The sequence below is a fragment of the Brassica rapa genome, chromosome A09 (assembly GCF_000309985.2).
Source record: "Brassica rapa cultivar Chiifu-401-42 chromosome A09, CAAS_Brap_v3.01, whole genome shotgun sequence".
Lineage (NCBI taxonomy): Eukaryota > Viridiplantae > Streptophyta > Magnoliopsida > Brassicales > Brassicaceae > Brassica > Brassica rapa.
Window position 1 is genome coordinate 34,823,907 of NC_024803.2, and position 17,972 is coordinate 34,841,878.

General features: G+C 31.2%; 1 protein-coding gene and 1 long non-coding RNA gene across 6 annotated transcripts; both read left to right on the forward strand.

The window, feature by feature from the left end:
• The first annotated feature begins 6,468 nt into the window (after nucleotides 1-6,468).
• LOC103841382 (GATA transcription factor 8) lies at nucleotides 6,469-9,030 on the forward strand. 3 transcript variants are annotated; one of them, XM_033278210.1, is made up of 5 exons: nucleotides 6,469-6,662; nucleotides 6,697-6,734; nucleotides 7,277-7,532; nucleotides 7,899-8,638; nucleotides 8,697-9,030. In XM_033278210.1, exons 3-5 carry the CDS (start codon nucleotides 7,305-7,307, stop codon nucleotides 8,716-8,718), a joined length of 990 nt encoding a protein of 329 aa, XP_033134101.1. In that variant the 5' UTR covers nucleotides 6,469-6,662; nucleotides 6,697-6,734; nucleotides 7,277-7,304; the 3' UTR covers nucleotides 8,719-9,030. The 3 variants fall into 3 exon arrangements, with proteins under 3 accessions (XP_033134101.1, XP_033134100.1, XP_009116158.1); XM_033278209.1 differs by having other exon boundaries at nucleotides 6,477-6,734; XM_009117910.3 differs by having other exon boundaries at nucleotides 6,477-6,734; nucleotides 7,899-9,030.
• Nucleotides 9,031-9,450: 420 nt separating this feature from the next.
• LOC117127655 lies at nucleotides 9,451-16,308 on the forward strand. Of its 3 annotated transcripts, XR_004450674.1 has the most exons (3): nucleotides 9,451-14,528; nucleotides 14,769-14,807; nucleotides 14,985-16,308. It is a non-coding gene; the product is annotated as an uncharacterized LOC117127655 (long non-coding RNA). The 3 variants fall into 3 exon arrangements; XR_004450675.1 differs by lacking the exon at nucleotides 14,769-14,807; XR_004450673.1 differs by having other exon boundaries at nucleotides 9,451-14,807; nucleotides 14,985-16,170.
• Nucleotides 16,309-17,972: the final 1,664 nt, after the last annotated feature.

The window sequence follows — 17,972 nt, forward strand, 5'->3', positions numbered from 1 at the left end:
TGTTTTGCTATATGAAAATTAGAGGAGATAGTTACTTGTGCAACAATCAAAATATGTTCTTGTATCAGAAGAAACTCTAAACCCTTACTCATTTGCGTACATTTATAGAGCTAAGACTATATACCAAAAAAAAAGTAGTCATGTATGCGTTAAACGATAATGTATCTGGAGTTGATCTCTAGGAAGGCTTTGATGTGTAACGCGCAATATCACACTTTTGAAATTTAACACATTTCCGGTTTTATTTTTTATAAAATACTTCTGTGAAATACATTTCGTTGCATTTACTACAGAAGAAATTTACGTTATCTTAAGATTTTGGATTCATTTGAATAATAAATGCTAACGTGAATGGTGGAGGCATAAATTCATTTATTTCTTAGTTTTAATAAGTAATGTTTAGAATATTAAGAAAAAAAATATATATTAAGAAAAAAAATTATAATTGGAACTATACTTTATAAAAAAAATTGGAACTATATGGGACTTACATATGTAGAGTGAGTGTGATAATGTGATTAGTGAATATCAACAATGTGGGGCTGAGTATAGCGTTGCATGCCTCCGGAAGCAAAGGAGTCACTTTTAGAGGGTCACTGACTCACTGGTTCCTCCGGTTCATCTGTCGGCACCGACACCTCTCTAACTATTCTTCTGTTTTTGTTTTCTGTAGTTTTACCATAGTTTTATTTGCCTTTTCTTCTCCACTTCAGTCACCACCATTGTCTTCCTTTTTTCAATTGGTTTTCTTCAGAATTAAAGAAAATCATGGCTAAATTTCATTTTGTAATATTTTTCATAAGTTTATTTTTTTGTTCATATTTTTCTTATGTTACTTTTTGGACACATATTATGAGATTTTAGAAGATAGTAGTGGCTTGCTATCATCGCTCAGTAGATTACTGATTCTTTGTCAACGTTTCTTTTATCCGGGGGGTTGGCTCACAGGCACTTAATCTGACTTGTTATCAATTCTTAATTTTCTCAGAAGTTTGGTACACTTTCAAACGTGCAGTAAATGTTTTTTTTTTTTTTTGTCATCAGTTGGATCGACATGATCCCATCTATAATCAACCTTACAATGCGAAGAACGCGACTTAGTGGAATTAAATTCCGGTGAAGAAAACCGCAGATTTGAACATTTAACCACTTAATTAAAGATACTTTCTCACGTGTTTTCAACCTTTTAAATTGTGATAATATACCAAAATAATACATATGCATCCTTAATGCTCAAAAGCATATGGCTACACCAAAAAAAAAAACTATAAGATCAAATTATATGGAAAATGCTCAAACTCATGCTCTTGATAAAGAAATCATATTAGTTAAAAGATCAAAAACAAGCAATAAGTCATAATAACATTGTCTTTCTTCGAAGAACTCCTGAATATGAAAATAATCACTATAACGACCATATATGACGACAGATTGAGAACACATAATCTCCCGCTAATTTCAATTGTAATATGGTGAGAGATTGAAAACGACATCAAATCACGTAGCATGTATCAGAAAATGGCGCCGGATTTTTCTTCGTTGTCGTCCTCCGTGAATTTTCAACTATCAATCGTGACCTTTTGATTTATAGTATTAATTTACGTTAAGAATCATCTTTCTATCATGATTTATAGTATGGGTCATGTGTGAAAAGGTACTTCAATGTAAATAACTAAATATTGATCATAGATATGTAGTTAGTTATATATGTGGGGATTCAAAATTAATTACAGTGAAACCTCTATAAATTAATAATTTTAGGACTACACCAAAATTATATTTTTTTAAATTAATTTATAGAGATATTAATTTATCGATATACTAATTAAACCAAAAACTCAATTTGAGACTATAAAATTATATTATTTTATACAGATTTTTAGTGTATATTAATTTATAGAGTATTAATTTAAAGAAGTTATACTGTACTATGTTCGGATGTATCCAGGAGAACAATGTGATGAATTACTATAACCGGTACAAGTAGTTCACATGTCAGTATTTTGTACTCCCTCTGTATCAAAATAAGTGGGTTTTAAAGTTTTTGCACACCGATTAAGGAATTGCAACATTTTATTCAATTTTTCTCGTTTGTATAAAAACAACATTAAATACAAATGATTCAACCAATAAAAAATCATAGTGCAGAATACAAATAGTCAAAAATATAAAATTGCATTTACTTTTTACATAGAAACTTGAAAATATCACTTAAATTAAAACAAAATTTTTTTTCTTAAAACATACGGAGGGAGTATGATTTATTATCAGAAATATCAACACATTAACATTAATGTAATGCTTTCGTAGTTTAGAAAGAGTTCCATGCGTTTCAGTAAATTGTTTATTTTATCTTCTTTTTTGTTAATTTACGTCAAAGGTCGATCCTGAGATTTTGGAGGCATGTGGCTGTGTCTAGGTAAAAATTTTTTTTTACAAATTCGGAAGCCTAATAATTTTTTTTGGAAACCTATTCATATGTAATTTTTTCAAAAAATTTGGGAACCTGTTGCGAATGTTTCACTCAACATGGCCCAGGACCGGCCATGCGTCAAATTGTACACACTTGTTATATAACATAATTTTCTCGAGTATAAACCACAGATAACGGTGAATATGGTGAGAAGCTTAAAAACTAGGCCAAAAGTCAGTCATTGGCAAACTATTATCTCCTGTTTATGCTAGTATAAAACCCAAGTATAAGGTCGCTAGCCCAACTACTTTTCTCTTTGAACCATAGTATTTGTATCGAACAAAATAAATATATAAATACTTTTTGTGTCTTTAGTTTTTTTTTTTTGCTAACATTTGTGTCTTTAGTTGAAGTACCATGTGAAGAATGGCTGACAAACTGCTTTATAACAAAACTTCAGAGGTTCGTGAATTGTCAGGATCACATCAGTTTAAAATACAATAATACAAAAGTTGGATAAAGAATTGAGTATTCCAAAAAAAGCCAGTGCATGTGGGTGATCATAGAGCATAGTGAATAATTGAATTGAGCCGTTTGATCCTAGGACTTGGAGGAGAGATTCGTACGCTTGAGTGAGTCCTTCCTTCCTGGAGGAGCTATAGCCTGAGTAGAGTTTCGCACACTACTAGGACCCACCTCGTCACATGATCTAACGTGGAGATTGTTGAACACGTGTCCGATGCATATTCGTTTAAGTTAAGAACTACTTACATGTCAGTAAGAGAGAACCGATCCCGAGGCAAAGCCACGTGATTTGTTGAATGATATAATTGTTTTCATGCAAATTGGCGCTTCTAATCTTCTTTGTTTCACTTTTAAAAAATCAGTCTACATGCAATCACTACTTAGGCAAGAATCGATAATAATGGATTTGATCTAAAAAAACAAATCGGTTTAAACAAACTAAACCGATTTTAATTGGTTAAATCAAATAATATAAAATTAATTTAGTTATATCATCTTACTACCAGTTCGTTTAAATCAAGTGTAGATTTTTTTTCTTCCAGTTTTGTGTATTTAGAGTAAACTCACAAGTTTATCTAGCTTTTTTACATATCTAGTTTTTTAAATAACTAAATAAATAAATGATTCATGAACTTTAGTCTATCTAAACCCCAAATAATATGGGTAGGCGTAAATCTTATACAAGATGTGTAGTCCTTGTCTAACAATTTCTTGAATATTAATTAAAATACGCTAAACCGTGTTTTGGTAATCTTGAAAATGTGCGTGGGGCCAATCTCAATGGTATCTTCTCACGTATTTTAGACAAAGGTGGGTCCTAACGAAAACATGGGTTCTTACTTGCTCGCAAGTCACCCGCGCCTTCACCTGTTCTCCCGTGCACATGCTAGTTGTTAACCCTCCACCGACTAGATACGCATACGGTCTCATTGATTTTGTATAATATACGTTATCGTATACCGTCAACCGTACAAATAATGTTTAAATACTAACCCCTATTCCGCCAACATTTCTTATCCCGCTTATTCATACTATAAATTATGTAGATCATCATGTGTCACGGATTTGTATTATTACTCTCTTGTGCTAGAGGTGGCAATTTATTTAATATTTATATATAGATGGGATATGGACACATCTAAGTGTAACTTTATATAGTCATGTTACTTGGTGAGATCATATAAAGAAACGCTCGCATCTTCACAAGTGTGTCTTCATCTCAAGAGGCGTTCTTCCGAGTAGTGGACCGTGCCATGAGAGATAGGCTGCTTTCACTATCTCGTCCTTCATCCGCGGCTCATCATCCTTCTTTGTTGGAGTTGTACTTTTGGTTCCTTACCCCTTATAGTTAATCCTTCTCTCTTTATATTGCTCTCTCCCTTGCTCCTTTTCTTTCTTTGTAATAAGTTGTGCTTCACAACATTGTAAACTCTAAAAAAATGGTATAAATCTTAACATTTACACCAAAAAAAAAAAATCATATAAAGAAACCTTTTGAGAAGTTTAGCCTTTTCCAATAACAAAGCAAATAACTAGGCTAATACTATAAAATTGAGATTTCAACTCTAAAATAAATTCATTAAGGATATATATCCTACATCGGAAATTCTAAAGGACATTAATAATATATAAAGGATTATGACCAATTCATTAATTGCCAATTAATTTTAAGTTGGAAACTCAGGAAACTTATCAGCTGATTCGGATTGAAGATTTTTTTCTATTTTTAGATGATAACTATATTCAGGTTTAATTCATAAGTCCTACCACACTCAAAATGGCGTTTCGTAAACCACTTACCTAATTATTCATACATGCGTTTTCGTTATTTTACTGGAACCAACAAATTAGTTGGTCAGAGAAAATAGCGTTTTGTAAGCAAATCTACTCGTTTTAATCAATATTTGTTGAGGTGTCTTAATCAATTTAAGATTAGTGATCGAAATACATAAGTGAAAGCTTTTTCTTCTGTGCCGGAAGTTATGCGAACATTTTGGTCCCGACCATGGGCTGAGGTTCAAACTGTCAATAGCACAATATGAATGAATTTGAATAAATAAAATCTTACTATTCTGCTATAATGCATGAAATGATCTCAACATATAACCACTGACTAGATGATATGTATTATATATATAGTACACGTCTTTATATGTATATAGTTACATATATAAACACATTCATGATATAGCTTTTGTCATTTACAGAGTAATGTGGAGAGAAGTCTTTTAGAAGAAAATGATCATGTATGGAGTGAAGTCCAAGTTAGTTACTGCAAAATCTATACTAAAAAGAAGAAGAAAATTATAAGAGAGTGGAAAAAGTAGAGCCTTAGAAAATCAGCATTAAATTAAATTGGTAGGTACTATAAATAATCCTTTAAAATTTCTTTATGAAAGAGTGTGCTTGAAGTAACGAAGCTAAGAGTATGGTTGAAGTTAGCTGTCCCAAGTTAGCTAAAGAAGATAATCTCAAAGAAAATCTCATTAGATATATATGTTTAAGAATGTTGAGTTCAAAGGCTTTGGATTCATTGTGACTTCGGTTTTTGGTGACTACGTACATTGTTCTCCACAAAACTAGCCATGATTTTAAGTTATCTGTTGCTAACCTATTAAGTTTATATGTTTCTTTATATAATTTCTTATCATCATTGTTCAGTAAGACAAAAACACTTAGAAACAAATTCTAATGATGGTATCTACCAGATGAAAATGATTAGATCTTTTATTATCATTTTAATTAATTTGAAGATACCTTAACCATATATATACATTACGGTAATCACGATGGTCTAATATTTATCACTGATAAGAAAGAAAGAAATAAAGTTGACCTAGGTTTCCTAAAGCCTATGTAATAAGTATACTTGTAATATACGGTATTTAGAAAGCCTTTACTTTTACTTTGCAAGTTTGCAACACGTAGTTTGTGGCATAAACAATGGGAAGAAAATTAGCAAAAAAAAAAGAGAATAATAAATAAGATAATTATCTAAATATAAAATTGGAATTACATGTACGTGTAAAAGTCGTATAATTCCTTCGTGCTATTTCACCTTCCCATTATCTCATTGACTTTTCTTATAAACCGGTAGGAGCAAAACCATGACTTGGACTAGAACTTTATACGCGTTATGATTTATTTATTTTTTCATATAAAATCAATTCTTTACTTAAATGACAATTCTTTTTGAATTGGTTTATGACAATTATATAATAGTATAGTTTTTCTTACGTTACAACAACATAAATAACCTTTGTTGAAAACAAAGTGTAACTTTAATTTTTTTTTTGTAACAAGTGTAACTTTAATTTAAACCATCTTTTTAAAAAACCATCATTTTCCTTAATAAGTTATACTCAATCCATTGTTTCTCAAACAAATACAACTTTTGTACAGCTAAGCAAGGTTTGTGAATAAATCATCTTTGGTGAGAAATGGAACCCACATGAGGGAGGTGAGATTAAGATATTATTGTTTCATAAATTTTATGAAATTGTTTAGAGAGAGAAAGAGACTTCCACATGAAGACAGAGTAAGGGATGGTAAAATACAGCTAGCAGCAAAAGCTAAGAGAGAGAGAGAAGAAGAAGTGTTTCTCTCACACCTAACTCTTTATAATAATAAGGGGAAGCTATTGCTCTCCATTACTAACCCATTTTCCCAATCAATCACTCTTCACTTCTCCCCACTCCTACTCCTTTTTCTCCTTTCTAAGCAATCTCCCTCCCTCTCCTTATATTCTCAAATTTGATTCTCTCTCTCTCATACCTGCACACCACTACCAACAGAGGTTTGAATTCTCTCTGTAACTCTGTTTCCACTCCCGTTCTTGATTTTGGTTTTTGCTTTTCTTGGTTATGAAATGGAGTTTTAGGATTCTTTGGTGTTCAAATTGAGGTTTTGAGGAGTTTATGAAGTGTCGGTGGTACAATTTTCTGGTTTGAGTTTTGTTTGTACTCTGTTTTGGTAAAGAACATTCAAATTTTGTTCCTTTTTTTTGTGTTTCACACAGCAACAATTCTAGAAAAGAGAGATAAATCAAGAATGCTTAACTAACGGTGACTTTTGACTTTTAGACCCATTGGGTCTATTGCAATTGAATTTGTGCTTAGAATTGTCTTCATTATTTCTGTAACCCACCCAAAAAAGGGTGGGCCAAAGCATGTTCATTTTCAAATTTTGGTTTTTAAGATGGTTCCAAAATTTTGAAAACTTTTGAGAAACTTCCTTACTGTTCAAAACTCTTGTCATGTTCCTCTCAGTATATTCATTACCTCATCTCTCATTTTTTTATTTTAATCATCAATTGTGCTTTTATTTCTTTCTGTCCAGCTAAATTGCTAAACTGCAAAAAAAGAAGATGTTTGGACAAAGCTTCCCGGAGGATATTGATTGTGGCAACTTCTTTGACAACATGGACGACATTCTTGACTTTCCCGGTTGTGATATGGATGTCGGTTTCAACATCGGTGACTCCGACCCTTTCCCTAACATCTGGACCAATCATCAGGACACATGGCCCGCCGCTTCTGACCCTCTCTTCTCTTCCAACACAAACTCTGACTCATCACCTGAGCTCTATGTTCCGGTCAGTTTCTACACTAACCTAATAACCCTTGTTTATATTTTTTGTATTTCCTCGGTTTCCTTTAATTGATATTTAATGTTAATATCCACCGATTGAAATATATAAATGTTATTTACAACAAAATATTATTAAAAAAAATGAATTCAACCAGTAAAAATAATGTAGTATGTAGTCACGCAGTTCAAAAAAGTAAATTAATCACAAATATCAAATATTGTTAAAAATGTTTAGAACAGTGAAAACATTATCTATTTCGTGACCAAAATATTCTTACTTAAACATCAAATAAACTAATATAGATGAAGTATATAATTCCAGCATAATTGTCTAACAATGTTTATATATTGGTTTGTGGGAAATTTGCAGTTTGAAGATATTGTTAAGGTGGAAAGGCCAGCAAGCTTTGTAGAGGAGTCTTTGGTCGCGAAGAAGGAAGATTCGTTTTCCACAAACACGGACTCATCTTCTTCTCACAGCCAGTTCAGGAGCTCAAGTCCAGTGTCGGTACTCGAAAGCAGCTCCTCATCGTCTCAAACCACCAACGCAACCTCACTTGTCCTCTCTGGAAAGCACGGTCGTCCACGCACAAAACGCCCTCGCCCACCGGTTCAGGAGATGGACAGAGTCAATGTTTGCGGGGCGGATTCGCGTCTCATCGTTAGAATACCAAAGCAGTTTCTCTCTGACCACAGCAAGATGATCACCAAGAAGAAGAAGAAGAAGGCCAAGGTTACTTCTTCCTATTCTTCGTCGGGGATTGATCTTGAAACCAACGGAAGCAACAACAACAACAACGTTGATTCATATGATTCAGAGCAGCATCCGGTTAGGAAATGTATGCACTGTGAGGTCACCAAGACTCCACAGTGGAGGCTTGGGCCTATGGGTCCAAAGACGCTTTGCAACGCGTGTGGCGTGCGTTACAAGTCTGGAAGGCTTTTCCCGGAGTACCGTCCAGCTAATAGTCCAACATTCACTCCAGCTCTTCACTCGAACTCACACAAGAAGGTGGCTGAAATGAGAAGCAAGAGATGCAGCGGTGGAAGCTACACAAACGAAGAGAGTAATCTGCAAGATTTGATTCCGAACAATGCCTACATTGGTGTGGATTAAGATCGAGAAAAGATGGTTCAGTTTCCAAGCGTTGAAGTGATTAGAGTTGCGAGGAGTAGGAAAGAGTCAGTGAGCAGAAAAGTTTTAGCTTTAGAAGAGATGAATGAAGAGGAGAGGATCAAGAGTTAGATGGAAAATGATTGTGTTTGTATTTTGTATTTGTAGTGTGTATGTGCAAAACTCTTGAACACAAAAGAAGAGCAGAAGATTTTGAAGACACTAGAGAACGTTAGGTTTTACATTAAATCTTCCTCTCCTTTTCTTCTTTCAATTCTTTGTATTTTTACTGTGAGGATTCTTTTTGTAGTTGATTTGTTTATTTTTTTGTTTTTGTTAAAATTTTATTTTATTCATTAGCTGCACCTGCACCTCCGATACATTGCTATTTTTGTCTCTATCATTTAGAGTTAATTTCATTTTAATTCATTGCTATTTTTTCTTCTAAGATGGAGATTACTATTTTTTCCTTCTAAATATAAGAGAAGAAATATCAATCTCTATTTTTCACTCTATATTTTGAAGATTGCTATTAGGCCTGGCCATTCGGGTTTTCGCGTCGGATTCGGACCGGTTCTTTTCGGGTTTTAAATATTTAGACCCAATAGGTACTTAGAAACTTTCGGTTCGGGTTCGGATCCGGGTCGGTTCGGATCTATAATTAAAATACCCATAAAATACCCGTAATTTTTTGGATCCAGGTCGGATTCAGGTATTTAAGATGTGAAAAGGACATGACATACCTAATTTCATCAAAATTAGTTGATATTTATCATATATATCTAAAATTTTACAAAACAATTTAAATAAAACTATTAATAACTAAAATAAAATATTTTTAAATTCTAAATTTTACATTTTAAATCTTCATATTACTTAAAAAATGTTACAAAATAATAACAAATATTGTTAAAAAATATATTTTAACTAAATCATAAAATAATATTATATAAAATAGAGCACAAAAACATCATAGTTTTAGATATACATGTTTTTAAGTCATGTACAAATCGGTTCTTATCGGATCGGTTCTTTTTGGGTCCGGGTCTATTCAGGTCAGTTTCTTTCGGATAAAAAAATTTAGATCCAAAAGATACTTGTAAATTTTCGGTCCGATTCTGGATCGAATATTTTTGGATCGGTTATGGTTCAGGTTTTTGGATCCATATTAAAATGTCCAGGTCTAATTGCTATTATAGAATAATATATTGAAGCAAACTCTATCTCTATTATAAAATTTTTTTATTTTAGAAGAAAATATATCAAAATACATTGAAAATGGTCCAAGTACACGGTATTTTCTTGCCAACAAACTGAGTACTAGTAGGCATTTTTAAAAATATTCGTCGAACCGTCAATAACATCATCATAATTGAGTAGACATTTTTGAAAAACTGGTCAAACCGTCAATTACATCATCATATAATTTACATTTATATTATAAATAATCATTAACTATTTGTAACATATGTATATGTGATATTAATGAAAAACGATTCCGCGACGTAATTCTTACTATAACTTTTTCTACATATATTTAAACTGTGTTTATGATTGGTTAGTCTTTTATTGCTTGTTAGAGGTTTAGTGGTTAAGTTAGTGTTGCTTTTTAATCAGTGGTAGTTATGAGATAATCAACAATGTAAATTAAATGTAGATAGATAGTTAAACAACCAATATCTTTCATATAAAGACTTGATAGACTATCTCTTACGTAAAAATCCATCTTTGATGCCAATTTAAGTTGAGTAATAAGAGTGTTTCTTAATTAAGCAACCTTCCCAAATATCTTTTCATATTAACACTCTTTCCCTCTCTCTCTCTTTTTTTAATGGGTTCTTCATCTTACATAAGTATTAAAAATGTTTTTCAGGATATTTAATTTGTTGTTGTTATCTTAGTCTCCCTTTCTTAGGGTTAATTGTTGAAAATAACTTGTTCTTGCTGGCTTTGTCTTCTACAAATGCATTCTTCCATGTAATTTTCCCTGAAGTATATAATTCTAGTGTAAAAAAAACAATGAGCGAAGGTGACTAGAATCATCGCCTGATAAGTAGTGGACAATTAAAGAAAATTTTTGTATTGGCCGACGCCAAATAATCACCTCGATTGGACAACATATACTTCTTGATGATTCATGATTTTAATAAATTCACCAGACATATTTATTCTTTCTCTTTTGTCTTTTAATTGTTTTTATTTAGTTTCTCTCATTTTTTCTGTGAGGGGTCTCTTCTGCGTTTTGAATTTCAAATATTTGATTTTCAATCACAAAATTTCTCTTTATGATATTTATTGCAAATGTCAGATTATCTCTTTACACTTTGATGAAACAGTGCTTTCTGAGTATTTGAAGGATTCTATTTGCGTTTTTGGTTCATGTATATTTTGATTCTTGATAAATGTTAAAGTCTTTTTTTTTTTGCTAAAATGTTAAAGTCGTAACGTTTATTTGTAAAATGTGGTATTGAATCCAAGAAGCTTGTGGTTTTCTATGTTGAAGTAAGGAGGCTTTTGATACAAGTATTGGAACTTTAAATGTAAGATAAGGACCTTGGAACTTTCATAGTTGATATAGACCTCAGAGGTCGTTTTGCATGTTTAAGGATGATCTCTTTAGAGCACAAAAAAAAAGGATGATCTCATTATCAGTAACACTGAATTCGATAAACACCACCTTCAACTCAGGCTCCTGTAGAACTTTGCTACGATTCGAAATGATGTCGTGTGTTTCATGAACCCAAAACATTTTGGTTGGTTTTTTCAGGTGGATTAGATGCTATCAGGCCCATTATCATATCCTGCTCAAAACATCTTGATTTAGCGAGATCTTTGTCACTTCACGAAGCATACACTAGAGGTGATAGTTTCCGTCTCACAATCTCACAGATGGTTTCCAAAAAAGTAGTTGCAGACAAAGTTTATGTGAAAAATTTATCAGTTCAGTACAAGGAAAGATTCTCAACACACGGGTTCTCTTTATCAATTAGCTGTTGCATTTTTTTTTATTGCATCGAGTCCGAAGACAAGTTACTCCCTGAATGATAGATTGGGTCACCCACCATCTTGCAAACCGTTGTAACATGTTTTTCTTTATCTTAGACAACTCGAACATGTTTTCACATATATGTATACTTATCTCGTATTACATCAACTAGGCAAAGAACCCGTGCGATATCGCACGGACACTCATTTTATAAAAATAATATTATATAAAATTCATTTTTATAAAATAACTTTTATAAACATTTTTTACAATTACTTTTGAGGAATACATATGTTACAAAATTTCTCGCATGCAACTATGTTTCTTTATTGAAAATACTAAAAACTATATTTCTTTATTGGTAATACTAAAAACTATGTTTTATTTATAGGTTTGGTTGTAATAAATTTATAAACATGTAAATACCAAATAAGATATATGTCTTTTAGTTCATTTATTTAAAAATCTCTATTTGAATCTAATTAAAAAGCAAACACATTCCAGTCTAATTTTTTACTAAATTAGTAAGTTAACTTACAATGAAAAGTAAAATATTCATGATTTTTCTTTCGAAACCATGTCAGACGTGTGCAGTCGAAAACATTACTATATGACAATTTTAAGATATATTATCCCTTAACATATTCTTCTTAGTATATCATCCATATTTTCTGTTTTATTAGACGTTCTTAAAAAATCAAACTGGCATTAAAAACTAATTAAAATTCAATTTAAAATGAAAATAGATTTTAAACCTTCAATATAATTTCGAGTTCTCAGTCAAACTTATTCATTATATGTATATTCTATAAATAAAAATTCCCAAAAAAATGCATGCTTACAAATTAAGAAGCAGATTTTGGTATAATTACAATGTGTATACTGATACACAAAAAATATTTATTTTATAAGATTATGTATTATAAGAAATATTAAAAAAATTGTAACGACTTAAAAATAAATAAAAAACGATTCTTAATTATTCACAAATTTTAAAATCTTTATATCTCTTTGTTGACTAATCTGCTGACAAAAAAAAGACTAATATACAGTTCCAAATTCTTAACTAATTAAAATTCATTTTAAAATGAAAATAGATTTTAAACCTTCAACATAATTTTGAGTTCTCAGTTAAACTTATTCATTATATGTATATTCTATAAAGAAAAATTCCCAAAAAAAATGCATGTTTACAAATTAAGAAGCAGATTTTGGTATAATTACAATGTGTATACTGATACATAAAAAATATTTATTTTATAAGATTATATATTATAAGAAATATTAAAAAAATATTGTAACGACTTAAAAATAAATTAAAATCGATTCTTAATAATTAAAAAATTTTAAAATCTTTATATCTCTTTGTTGACTAATTTGCTGACAAAAAAAAGATTAATATACAGTTCCAAATTCATTACTTGAACTGTTGAAAACATTTACTAAATTACCGCACATAATATCTTTTGGTAGTTCTTATTTAAATTTAATAGTCTGGAAATTTTGAAATCAAATAAATCATTTGTAAGCTCTATCATGTTTTTCCAAAAGGTGTGACAAAAAATTTATAATGGCTCAAACATAACTACAAAATTTTCAGTTTAATGATTTACTGAAATATGTCAATATATTTATTTCCATTAAATATTTGAAGAAAGACTTTAATTATAAATGTATCAAAATTATTCAAACTATTTGTACTAAAATCATTGATTTCAACACTCTCATTTATTAATGACACATAAAAAAGCCTTATCTTCAGATTCATCGTCATATAAGAAGTCACCAAGATTAAAATGAAATGAGTTCATCAATGGTGTTGTGGTGAAGTTTTTGAAGATCTTAGATTGTATTATAAATCAGGCCGCAACTTTCATCCGTTAATAGGCCATAACTTATATCAAATTTTGTAACTCTATGATTCATATTTTGGACTGAGGAGTGAATCTGCAAAATAAAAACGAAAGCTAAGTTTATAAATCAGTGAAACAATAAACTGAAAACCTTTATTTACTGGCGGTAATTTATTGAAATTCTTTGAATGTGGTCTGAGTTATCAAAGTAGACACTTTTCTTAAATTAAACTGTTTTTTTTAAGAAATAAAATATTATTACCAAACCTGTTGTTTATAAATATGATAGAAAAACAGATGAACATAAATAAGAAGAATTTTCTGAGTTCACTTCACAATTATAAAGATAATGATTAATTGCATACCATGTGTTGCCACACAATCCAAAGTAGAAGATGATTGCAAATCTCTTAAAAGAAAGATCAAAAAATAATTAAGATAAAAAAAAAATTAATAATAATTAAGATCGTTTTAAAGAAGTAAAGATGAAGATGTAATCTATCCTATACTAAAAGGAGCAAATAAAGCCCTCTTAAGGCCTCCACGTCAGACTGAAAATTCAGCCAATCACGTTGCAGCATTTCCTCCACGTCAGACAATAGACTCGCGGTTTGGGCTTTTGTGGTCTTTGGTTTTGTAGTTCGAGTTCCATGCTCTGCACCGATGATCGATTTGTTCTTCACAAACAAACGATCGATGGTCAATTGACTTTCACGATGTGGAGTGAAACGAATCGTCATGGAAAATCTCTTGAGTTAAATTTCCATTGCGTCGTTTTGTATTTCCTTTAATTAATGTAAATGTCTTCATCTTCTATATTTTCTCTCTCAGACCTTCAAACTCTGCAACAATGGATTCCACGGACTCTCATATCCTCCCAATCTCCACTTCCCAAACCGTTCCCTCCGCCGCTCCTTCTTTCGTAGAATCTCAACCACATCGTAACCCATGTGTTCTCGCCTTCATCAACCGAGTTTCAGAAACTGTCACAATCGGATCTTTGTGCTTTTCCTCACTGATGTTGGATCTTTTGTCTCGGCTGTTATGGTCGGAATCGGTCTTCCTTTTGTTTTTTCTTCATCGTTTGTTTATTTTTAAGTTTAAGAGTCAGAAAATCTCATTTTGGTTAATTTTTGCTTGATTCCTGGATTGCTGATATAAGCTGTGAATTGAAATCTAGGGTTAGCTTCCCTGAAAATATATGGATTCTTTAGATAGTTTTTTGTTCCTCTATTGAAGAATAGCATGGCTGTATATGTTTATTGACAACATATGCTACTGTTTTAGGTTCCCTTTGGTAAAATTGTCCGATGTAGGAGTGTTCGGGTAACGATCAATGATCTCTATCTTTTCGATCCTCATTGTTTAACCTATCTGGATATTTTGTTTCATGCCCTAATTGTGTATAGCAATATGTGCTTTAAAAGAAGTCACTTGCAGTGGAAGTTTGAGTTCAGGCTGGATGCAAATTTAATCAAATAAGATATATATTTTTCTCTGCAGGGAAAGAGTTTGTTTACCTCGTGAAAAAAAAACAAATGATCGGTTGACCGGATGGGTTCTGCATCGACGGTTCTACACTGGGTGCATGAGAATCTGAGCAAGATAGATGAAAAGAGTCTCTCTTTCTGCAGCCGGAGATGGTTGTATTGCAAAGGTAACTTCCACCAAGGAAGCCCATTTATTCATTCATATAGAGAAAAAAAATTTCATAGGCTACATCTTTGACCTTATGAGTCAAACTGTGTACTTCTCAATCCTAGATGATAGAAAAATGAAGAACCCGAAGTAGCAAGGAAGGTGCGTATCCAACTTTTTAGTAACCTTTTTCTTAAAGACATGAGATACATTTTGACATAGATTGCAAGAACAGATGTTGAGCTACAAGAACACTTCAACACTGACTCTGTCTTTACTCTTGCTCATCAAAAAATTCCTTCCACTACTCCGATTCTCTTTATGTAAGCTATTTTCTTAGTATTTTTGAGTTTCTTGCTAATCGTTATAAATATTATTGATTATCCCATATTCTCCCAACATTGTCATGTTGCGGTACCACCACTCGGATTATTATTTCCCCTTAACCTGCAATGCTTTCTATTTTATTGTTTATTTTTACTGATTTTACTGTGTCTTTGTATTTGATTCACATGTAATAAGAAAAGAGTTTTGGCTACCTGGCTCAGGGCCTGATTTCGGTGTGCCGCCTTTCTCCGGTATCATTGCTGTTATCCTTTTAAAGATTTTATTAGCTCTTCAAGCTTTGTTAGAAACCAACATGATCAAAATCAACCAACCGTGACCAGGAACCAGTTTTTGGCATCAGCTTATTTCAAACCCTGAAACTGCAAAGTTTTCTTTTGTCTTGGACTAATATTTTCATGTAATGACAGTCTTAGCAATGTGGATTGCAGCTGCGCTTTGGGAACTTTAAGTTTGTGTAAAGATCAAGAAGTTGCTTAACTCTAAGCCAAAGCTAATCTTAAATTACACAAGCAAAGCCAAGGCTATCACTTCTCATTTAGTCCTCTTTTCAGTTTTCATATGTAGTGGTTTCGAAGAGATCAGTGTATTCATCTTCTAAGCTGGGAAAAGACTTATACAAGCTGAACTAAAGAAGTATGTTCCTCTTATAGCTCCAGAGGTTTTGAATGCTTAAGATAAGGATGAAAAGATCTATGAAGATGCATGTGTCTATGAGCAAGGTTTCCATGATATATACCATAGTACGGCTGAGGACATGAGCCAAGCCATGAACAAATAAATCATTCTTGAACTGATGAAACTCTCTTTTTGTTTTTTTTTTAAACAACTTATCCTTTTCTCATTTGGATAGAAAATATATTTTCTCAGCTAATTTTGGTCTGACATGCAGACTTGAAAATGATAGTCTACAGACGAGAAAGAGCTATAGGTACTAAGAAAGAAGACATGAAGGAAATCTTGTCTTAAGATTAAGCTAAAGTGATTCTTTGGTTAAATCATTGTCACATGAAAGATTATATGTTCATATTATATGCGGTCTTATATTTCTTTGTCGGACATCTATATGTCATTTCAAATACTAACAAAGTAAAACTTGGAAGCTAGGAGAAAGATTTTATATGCTCTAATTCAATAAAGCATTAACTGTTATCCATTATTTATGTTTTTCTTATCTCGACATGCATTTGCAATGTAAACACAAAGTCAAAATATTCCATTACTGATCTGGGTGAATGGGCATCATATGTTGTGTTACAAACACTAGTGATGGAATAAAAGACACGTGGTTAAAAATTATGCAGATATAGTAAACAATCAGCATTAACTTAAATAAAAACAATCAGGATTATTAACTTAAATAAAAACAGTAGAAACGCTTATTTTTAAATTTTTATAATATTATTTGAGAAGTCAGTTTCCTATATGTCGCGCTCACGTTACCTCTCATGGTGGTTGATTACGATGATACCCTTAATGAATCAAATATAGATACTGTAAATATAATTATCATTATTAGATATTTGTTTTATTATATTTTTCCCTTTTATATTGGTTTCCTTTTTCTTTTTCTTTTCGAATAACCTATATAATCAAGAAAATTTATAAATTTAAAAAATGGTTATATCTTTTATATATAGTGTAATTCATAATAAGGAAAGTTCACAAAATAATATTGATTTTAAAGTAAAGAAATAATCTTCCCTTTTAAAAATAATCTTAAACAACATAATATAAAATATTAAGCATTTTATTTAAATCAAATAATTTAAAAACATAAACTAAGATAACTTTAATGAAGAAAAATTAATTTAATCATTTTTATGTTCTCTTTATATTTTTCAAGTAACATATATGATAAATAAAATATTTAAAAAACTTTAAAACGAAAATATTTTTTATATAAAAATGATTGCATTAGTTTGAATACAATAAATATGATTTGGTTGAATTAGGTTAGAAATATTTATACTTCAGTTGGACAGAATTCCCTTTCTATTATTTGAGGAGATCATTTTAAAACAAACATTAACTTCATGTGTGATTTACAACTATGCCATTGCTTAGGTGGCATCCTCACACTCCACTTCATAGCATTATTTTAAAAGTTAGAACATTATTTTAAAAGTCCATCCTTGCCTAGAATATTTACCTTTCATGCCACTATAATGTTCATATATTATATGCCTCATCATTATATCTCATTCGGAAACTGTTTTGAATAAATAGTTTCAAAATATGTGAAGTTGAAGGACACGTTTACTTATATAACTATAAATACTTGAAATATATACACTTAAATAACAATAATCCTTGCTTTGTCTACATATATAATGTCTCTATCTTCCTCAAGAACAAAACTCTCACCTATTTCTTGCAGGTCAAATAGGTATTTTGATATCAAGGTTGTCTAAATAGTTTTTTTTCCTGCCGTCTAAATAGTATAATCCCTGTTACAAACTTAATGATACACGTACATGGTGGAACACATGATTTGTTGTATTCTTC